This window comes from Nicotiana tabacum, chromosome 10 (assembly GCF_000715075.1).
Source record: "Nicotiana tabacum cultivar K326 chromosome 10, ASM71507v2, whole genome shotgun sequence".
NCBI lineage: Eukaryota > Viridiplantae > Streptophyta > Magnoliopsida > Solanales > Solanaceae > Nicotiana > Nicotiana tabacum.
In genome coordinates this window covers 12,982,013-12,991,713 of record NC_134089.1, presented here as the reverse complement: position 1 = coordinate 12,991,713, position 9,701 = coordinate 12,982,013, and the positions used below count along the sequence as shown (strand labels likewise).

The 9,701-nt window shown below is 32.2% G+C and overlaps 1 protein-coding gene across 1 annotated transcript; it reads right to left on the bottom strand.

The window, feature by feature from the left end:
- Nucleotides 1-7,438: 7,438 nt before the first annotated feature.
- LOC107791279 (auxin-responsive protein SAUR32-like) lies at nt 7,439-7,810 on the bottom strand. The gene has a single exon (XM_016613306.1). The coding sequence runs from the start codon at nt 7,808-7,810 to the stop codon at nt 7,439-7,441; it is 372 nt and encodes a 123-aa protein (XP_016468792.1).
- Nucleotides 7,811-9,701: the final 1,891 nt, after the last annotated feature.

Below are 9,701 nucleotides of genomic sequence, written 5' to 3'. Positions count from 1 at the left end.
ACATAAAGTTGCTGCAAATCACATATACACAATACATATACAACTATTCCAACGCGATAGTATTGGAAAATTAATAAGAACTACGACTAATATTATCAGTACCAAATAAAACTTCTAGTTACAAGTCACATTGAACTACTAATAATGTAATTATTATTCAAAAAATAAAAATAAAAATTCCTAGTCACAAGTCACAACTCTGCTAGAAGACATTTGTATATAATAGGGCATCATTATTTACAGTTGTGAATATTTTACGCTCTACATAACAAACTAAACAACCATTTAAAAATTCATCATCGATGCTATTACAAAGTTCATATTTTATGTAGTTCTTGAATCCTTGGTTGCTCGTCGGATCGGATGAACGCCATTGTTGAAAAACAATAAATAATAACTTTTAATAATCGGTTAAAATACCAACGATATCAGATACTTTTTAATTTGTGCTAGTTATCGGTATGTATAAGTTAAAATCTATTACTAAAAGAGGGTTATCCCAAAGTGAATGGACATGTGGTTCGCTTAGTCGGAACTCATGAAGGTAGCCATTCCCTCAAAGAATCGCACATGAGACTTCCGCCTCATATAATTCCATCCGGAGTTTTCATCAAGGACGATTGCTTCCATTACTGACTAGAAAGACATCAAATTCTCCTTTAGATGCTTCAATTGTTTATATCGCAGTACGCTTAAACCCGTGATCTTCTGGTCACATGACAATAACTTTATCAATTACAAAATAAAAAAGTGGCTTCGCTCGGACTCAAACCTAGCTCCCGCTATGCGTAAGGTTCAGGGAATGGTCGAACAACAAGGGTCTATTATATGTAACCTAATAATTAAACTGCAAAATCAGTGGCACTACTTTTTCCAGTATTGAACTGAAGAACTTTCTTTAATTCCTCAGAAAGACAAGGAACTTAGATGAAATTTCTAAGATGGTGAGTATTGGGTCCATTTGCATGTGCTTGCAATTTTTTTTCATTAATTGCAACATACGATGTTTCTTTTTCTGTCATTTTTCACCAAAAAAGTCTTTTCGCTTAAAATTATTAGTGTACCTTATTTCGTACAATAACGTATGACTATGAAAGGTTTCTCCCTTAGGAATAGCAAAAGTATATATACATTAGAGAAGCCAATATGCACTACGTATTTGTTAATGGGGACTGAGGCGAAAAGTGTGAATTATAAAGAAAGAAAGGTTGCTTTCTATTGAGCCGACTACAACCCTAAGTAGAGAGAGCTTGAGGCCTCATTTGTTTGCACTTAATGGAGGTCTAAATCTTAATCATTCAGATCTCAGACATTAAATGCGTTTGTTTTTAAAGTTTGAATCTTAATTATTCTGAATATGTATGTATGGTTAAGATCTATAACAGATACTTAATTTCATTAAGATGATATCATCCATATTCATTATTAACTGCTGCCGCCACCACCACCACCATCATCCTCAGTCATAGCCGCTACTACCCACCATCCTCACCACCATCATTCTCAACCACAATCAACACTCATCCACCTCAACTACCACAACTAACCATCCAATCACTATCAACAACCACAACCGGCACTGCCCATCATTATAAACTATCACCACCCATTATCACCTTCTTCAATCATAACTACCACCACCACCTGCCATTATTAACTATCACAACCCACCACCACCATTCTCAATCATAATCGCCACCACTACCAATCACCACTAGTTACTACCCTGAACCACCACCATCAACCAAAACTACCTCCAACCATTGCCTCTAGTCAGCATTCACAAGCACTACCATTAGCCATCACCACTAGCAATCATCATATTTTAAAAAACTATATATTTTTTTGATAGAATATTAGATTAATTAGTATTTTATTTGAATTTAATATTTATTAATTTTTAAATAAAGATAAATTTTATACATTTAGATATTAAAATCAAACAGTCTTAATCATTTAGTATTCAGATCTTAATACACATCTTAATATCCAGATGTGTATTCAGATTTAAATGTCTTAATCTTAATACACATATTGATATTCAGATGTGTATTCAGATTCATACGTCTTAATCTTAAAAAAACAAATGAGGCGAACTCTAACAACTAGTATCACTTTGTTAAGTAGCACCGTAGAGGTGTACAAAGAAAATCGATAAATCGCATTAAATCGATAATTCGAGTCAATCGGAAAAAAGATCGATTGTGGTTTGGTTTGATTTAGTTTGGTATTGGAAAAAGAACCCGACCATAATTTGTTTGGTTTTGGTTTAACTAAAAAAAATCAAACCGAAACTAAACCAACATGATAGTACATTTATATAATTTTTAAAAATATTTTATACATATAAATATTTATTGTAATGTAATTTATAAATATTTTTAAATTTATTTACAGTTTTATTATCTTTAACATATTATTTCAAGTTTGGACTTAACAACATTCTTGAATGATAAATAAATTTTATAGCCCATAAATATGGTAACTCAAGCAAAGATTAAATTAATACTGATGCTCACAAAAGAAATTCAATTCAATACTAGGAATGACGATAATGTTGGATATCTATTTTTTAGGTTTACATTATTTTATAATAAAAATACATAACTTAGTTTATTTTCATCAGTGCTTAGTTATGTAATTAATAGTACTTATTAGCTATACATATATTAGCATGACCTATATAGTATTTTTAAATTATGTTAATTTTCATTATGGCTTATTATTAATTAACAATATTTGATTTATGCAATTTTATTATTTTTATTATTGAATATTTTTAGTATAATGCTATGACTTATCTCATATTATTGTCTTATTTTCTTAAAAAATACATTATATAGTTGTATCTTACTAAGACTAAAGAAATATTTGGAGCACAAGTTATATATTTTGTGATATGAAGACTTTACCCGAAAAAACCCTAACCCGAAAAAAACCGATCGAAAAACCGAGAAAATTTGAGATAAAAAAACCTGACTTTGTTGGTTTGGTTTGGTTTGGTTTATAAATTTGAAAATCCAACACCATTGGTTTAGTTTGATAATTGAAAAATTCGAACCAATCCGATCTATATACAGTTAGATAGCACTGCGCAGGGGTAGAACTAAAGTAGCTAGAGAGACCGGGGTTTAACTGAATTCTTGTTGAAAAATTATACTGTACAAATAAAATAAAAAATATTTTTTTAGGTATACATGTTGAGTTTCCTTAACATAAGATAGAGTTATAATAAAATGGAAAAGGTGTTTTAGCAATTACTTTAGGTCACCGGTTCATGTTGCTTGTGTGACATTCTATTTTTTTTTAAATATAAATTTCTTATTTCGCCACTGATCACTACAAGATATAAACAACATATGTATTAGTTTAAGCGTATTTGCATTAAATAATGGATAATCCCCAAAAGTTTCTCTTAAGAAAAAATGAATTTTTTCTGGAGAGAGTCGGCAGATTCAAAGGATACTCCTATATATATATCTCTTATCACGACCTTCCCAAAGGAATAGAAAAGAACAAACACAATAAATTAACACCCCTAACATCATGGGCGGAGGTAGAATAACAGGTTCAATTGATCCATAATTATTGACGTAGAGCATCAATTTGTATATGAAGATTTATTAAACTGTAATTAATACTTTATCGGTTTCAATTTATGTGAACCTATTTAATTAGGTACGGAGTTTAAGAAAAAATGAAAATTTTGAAACATATGATCTTAAACAAGCCATAATATTTGTGTTATATAATTCTTTTAAAATATATCATCTTAACAATGTCATAATATTTGTGTGACTCTAAAAGCCTCTCACTTGGGGTATAATGTAGAGTTTAGTTAAAATTATTTTCAAACTTACAAGGGATTTATTCTTTTTTAAACGGATTAAAAAGAAAATAGATTCACATAAAGTAAATATGAACTCATAACTTTAAAAATATAATTAGTTCAATACTATGAAACTTAAAGGTTGAACCCGTAAAATTTAAATTCTAAGAATCTGCCTAACACACCCCGTCAAAAAAGATAACATAAAAAGGAACAAATGATGAACTAATCATCTATTAATAATTCTAAAAAGATCTTTGATGGCTCGCATGAGAGTGTTCACTGGAGGAGAGCACAAGTAGATGAAGAAGACAAAGATATAAGGGAAAGGGGCCTCCGAAATATTGCAATTACTTTTTCCTTCTCTTGTGCTAATCTGATACTGATGCTACTTACTTGATGTTTCCCTTTCTTTACACGACCAATCTTGTGAATGATGAACAACTGTTGTCTCTACCAGAATACAACAGCAACTTTTTTTTTTTTTTTTTAAAAAAAGAAAGAAAGAGAGAGAATGTATTATTTTTAGGATACTTAACGTGTTAGCTATATAATTAAACGCGTTCTGGCAGAACATGCTTGGTCCTGCATAATCCCACTAGTGGGGTTTGGGAAGGGTAGTGTGTACGCAGACCTTACTCTTACCCTGGGATAGAGAGATTGCTTCCGATAAACTCTCGGCATCCTTCTATCCAAGAACTCTCCACCTCTTAGTTGAAAGTGGAGGATGCTTACCACTAGAGCAACCCCTCTTGTCAATATGGGGTCAAATCAATATGTTCTAAAAAGATTGATAAATACCAATTAGATCTTGATGAGATAAATATATCAATCTTTCTTTTAAGAACATATTGATATGGGTCAAATCAATATGTTCTAAAAAGAAAGATTGAAATATCAATCCCATCAAGATCTAATTGGTATTTATCTGTAAAATATTTGGAGATACACATACAAGATTTTGCTTGTGTAATATAGTCTAGCATGTGAAAAATTCATCTATGGTAATAAACAATAAAAACGAAAAAGTATAGCCAATTTAAACTCAAACTTACCGACCTCTAGCCCAAAATTAGACACTTACCAAAAGTAGCCGAAAATTATAGATATAGGTAAGGAAGAATTCTTCCATCCGAGAATCACGCTAAAGATCTTCCTTCCTTTCCTATTTTTCAAGTGTATCAATTTCACAGAGACTTACATTCTGTAAATCACGGAATTCTCTCCCAAAAAATTCTCAAAAGGAGCTCCAAATTTCACTCAAAAATCGATCAATTTCACTGTAGAAGCAACAATTTCCTTTCGCGATTTTTCTGTAGATAAAGCTTTGATGAAGTAACTACGAACTACAATCAAAATCAACCAAGGAATCAGTGAGTTTTGACCTAATTTCAGCTACTTCAATGGCAAATTTACCAATTTTTATTCAATATGGCGGCCAATGGAATATTAACAACAATTTTGTGGATTATAATGCTGATGCTGTAATAGTTACTTCAATTATAAGTTTTGAATATTTTGTAGACGTGATTTCAAAACAACTTATGATAGATACTTCTTTGAATGTTTTTGAAATCAAATACATTGTCCAAAAGGGTTCTCCACTAATAGTGATACACAATAATATATATGGGTGTACGTGCATATCTTGAGCTGAAAAAAATCTCAAAATTTACAATGTATCCCCTTTATATCACATCGAGTGAAAAGGACATGGACATGATCTGCTACAATTCAAATTTTGCTGTAATTCTTCAGAATGTGCACAAGCTCAGTTATACAGGAGAGGTACAATGATGATGCAATTAATATGATTGAGTTTGGGGATAGAGAAGACTGACAGGATACAGAATCTGATGAAAATACAATAATAACTGACCCTCAATACATAGATGTAGAAAAAGGCTAAATTTATAAAGACAAGGCTACGATAGTCAAAGTCATGAAGCACTTGGCAGTAAAGAAAAATTTCCGGTTTAAGGTGCGTAGATCAAGTAAAAGCAGGTATCAAAATATTTACTGTATAATTATGTATCTCAATGTATATCGTAGTTGATTTTAGAAACATAATTATGCAAAAAAATAAGTTGTTGCTTGTAAGTCTGTTGTTGTACACTTTTAAGTTGTGGTTGTCATCGTGTAGCACTGTATAGTTATTTTTTTTTCATCTAGTATTGTTGATGATAGTGTGTATCACTATATATCATTGTATTTCATGTCACTCTGTTTATTGATGGAAAAGTTTATATCCTTGTTGTAGGTACCCCTAGTTTGCATCAACAACAATTGCGATTGGTGTTTTAAGTCTTCGAGCCTGAAAAAAGCAAAGCTTTTCACAGTCAGAAATTTCAGCAAACTGCACTCATGCCCGCTGAAAGACAGAACTTACGCACAACATCAAGCTACTGCAAAACTCATCGGTAATCTTCTGATAGACAAGTATAAAGACCAAAAAATAATATACACTCCTAATAACATAATTGGAGACGTGAACAAACAGTATGGTCTTCAAATGACATATATGCAAGCATGGAGATCGAAGGAATATGCAATTCAACTACCGAGAGGGAACCCGAGCGAATCATATAAAAGATGCCAAGCTACTTTTATATGCCGGTTCTTACAAATCCTATGTCGGTGGTATGTTTGAAAAAAACAGAGGAAGACATGTTCATGTATGCTTTCGTTGCACTATATCCATCTATAAAAGAATGGTAGTATTGCAAATCGATTGTTGTTGTAGATGGAACCTTTCTAATTAAATCGACATACAGAGGAACATTATTGATAGCATCCACACAAGATCCAACAGGTAAAAAAAAGAAACATATATATATATATATACTCACATATGTTTATATGATTCAATTTGTTAGATAGTATCCTACCACTCATATATGCTATAGTAAAATCAGAGAATAATACTTCTTCGGAGTAATTTTTCGCGAGCTTCAAGGATGTATTTGGGGAAAGGGAGGTAACTCCACTTTAGCTTAAAAAGGCCACTTTATTTATATAAAAAATGATAGGTAGATACATACTACACTAGTTCTAAGCAGACAGTTTCATGATTGGATCAATATATATATATATATATATATATATATATATATATATATATATATATATATATATATATATATATATATACTTTCAAAATAGCACATATTAAAGTAAGTCTAATTAAAAGTCAGTCCGGTGCATTGAGCTCCCGTCATACAGGGATTTAAGAAAGAGTCTGAAGGGTCTATTGTATGCAGATTTGTCCTGCATTTCTGCTCTCAAACCCGTGATCTCCTAGTCACATGACAACAACTTTACCAGTTACAAATAAAGAAGTGGCTTCGCCCAAACTCAAACTTAGCTCCAACTATGCGTAGGGTTCAGGGAAGGGTCGAACCATACAAGAAGCTCTTTCCATGGCTCGAAGCCTTCTAGTTACGTGACAACAACTTTACCCGTTACGAAATAAAGAAGTAGCTTCACCGGGACTAGAACCAGAGACCTTCAGTGTGTTAGACTGACGTGATAACCAACTACACCACGAAACCAGCAATTAACTATAGTAATGTCTATATATATATAGCAGTTAACTACTTGATAAAATAATTAAACTGCAAAAGCAATAACACTTGTTTCAGTCTTGAACTGAAGAACATTCTGTAATTCCTCAGCAAGACAAGGAACTTCAATAGCACCCTTTTGTATAAATCCATATTCATCTTCAGCTTGTTTTAGTAATTTCAAGAATGATGGATTTGTAAGCCAATGCAACTCTACTACAAACCTCTGTGGTTCCTCTTTAGTATTTACTGAACAAACAGCAAACTGTCCTTCTTTAACATCATTTGACACCACTGCATTTGCAATAGCAATATGTCTTTTGGAATTGGGAATGATCAGTTGAAGATATTGAGCCTTGAGCTTTCTAATGAAATGTTTGAGGATCACCCTCCATTTGGTTATTTCTTCTCCTGTCATATTAGACTTCATCATATTTTGAGCTTAATGTAGAAATGGGATTTTGTTTTGGTTTTGCTATAGAGTTTGAAAAGGGGATTTATAGCATATGGTGAGGGAGAATGGAGGTTAGATACTTAGATGAAATTTCTACGATGATGAGTATTGGGTCCATTTGCATGTGCTTGCAACTTTTTGTTCATTTATTGCAACATACGATATATATATATATATTTTTTCTGCCTTTTTTCAACTTTTTCTTAAAATTATTAGGTGTACCTTATTTCGTACAATAACATATGACTATGAAAGGTTTTTCCCTTAGGAGTAGCAAAAGTATAGAAGCCAATATGTACTACGTATTAGTTAATGGGGACTGAGCAGAAAAGTGTAAATTATAAAGAAACCAAGGTAAGCTTCCAATTAAGCCGACTACAACCAGAGGCGTAGCTAGATATCGGAACGGGTTCAACCGAATCCAGTAGCATTAGTTTAAACTTTGTATTTGTCTTTAATATCTATCATGAATATGTATAAATTATTAATTTAGAACCCAATAACTTTAAAAAATTAAAATTTCAAACTCATAAAATTCAAATCTTAACTCCCCTCTAGCTACAACCCTAAGCAGAGAGACCCTAAGTGAACTCTAACCAACTAGTATCATTTTGTTAGGTAGCACTGCGCAGGGGCAGAACTAAGTAGAGTGAGTGGGGTTTAACTGAATTCTTGTTGAAAAATTATAATGTACAAATAAGATTAAAAAAAGTTTTTTTTTAGGTATACATGCTGAATTTCCTTAACATAAGATAGAGTTATACTAAAATGGGAAAGGGGTTTCAAAAATTACTCTAGTCACCCGTTCATGTTCCTTGTGTGACATTCTATTTTCTTTAAATATCAATTTCTTGTTTCGCCACTGATCACTACAAGAGACAAATAACATATTTATTAGCTTAAGCGTATTTGCATTAAATAATGGATAATCCCCAAAAATTTCTCTTAAGAAAAAATGATTTTTCCTGGATAGGGAGTCGGCAAATTCAAACGATACTCGCCCTTCCCAAAGAAATAGAATATAACAGACCCAATAAATTAAAGAAAAATTACGCGTCACATCAAATATTTACAATATATTTATCATTCGTAGCTATACTTTTAACATACATTTATACTATAATGATTTATGAAAATTCCTCATAAATTAACACCCCTAACAGTCCAACGGCGGATGTAGAATAACAGGAACATGTTCAATTGACCCATAACCTTATTTGAATATAAAAATTTATTAAAATTGCAATAAATAGTAAATTTTAATACTGTGGAACTTAAAGTTAGAGCCGTAGAGTGTAAATCCTGAATCTGCCTAACACACCCCGTCAAAAAAGAAAATAGAAAACGGAACAAATGATGAACTAATCATCTATTAAATCTAAAAAGATCTTTGATAGACTCACATGAGAGTGTTCATAGGAGGAGGGAACAAGTAGATGGAGAAGACAAAGATATAAGGAAAGGGGCCTTCTATATATTGCAATTACTTTTTCCTTCTCTTGTGCTATTCTGATACTGATGCTACTTACTTGATCTTTCCCTTTCTTACTCGACCAATCCTTTGAATGATCACAGCTTGTCTCAGCCCGAATATGATAGGAGGGAAGGAAAGGGGCAGTACGGTACACAAAGTATTCTGTATTTATGCAGCGTCGGAAGAAGGACCGCATTCCAAAGTGTGTGATATAGACAGCCTACCAAACGCAAGCACTAGTTGCTACTTTCACGGCTCGAACCCGTAACTTATAGGTTACGCGAAGATAATTTTACTAGTGCTCCAAGGCTCCCTTTCTCGAATGAGACAAGAACTGGAAAAAGAAAAAAGGGAAGGACTTAGCTTTGATTCTTTCTACAA

Coding starts and splice junctions, on each gene's coding strand:
- LOC107791279 (XM_016613306.1), bottom strand. CDS start 7,810: ATGACAGGAGAAGAAATAACCAAATGGAGGGTGATCCTCAAACATTTC.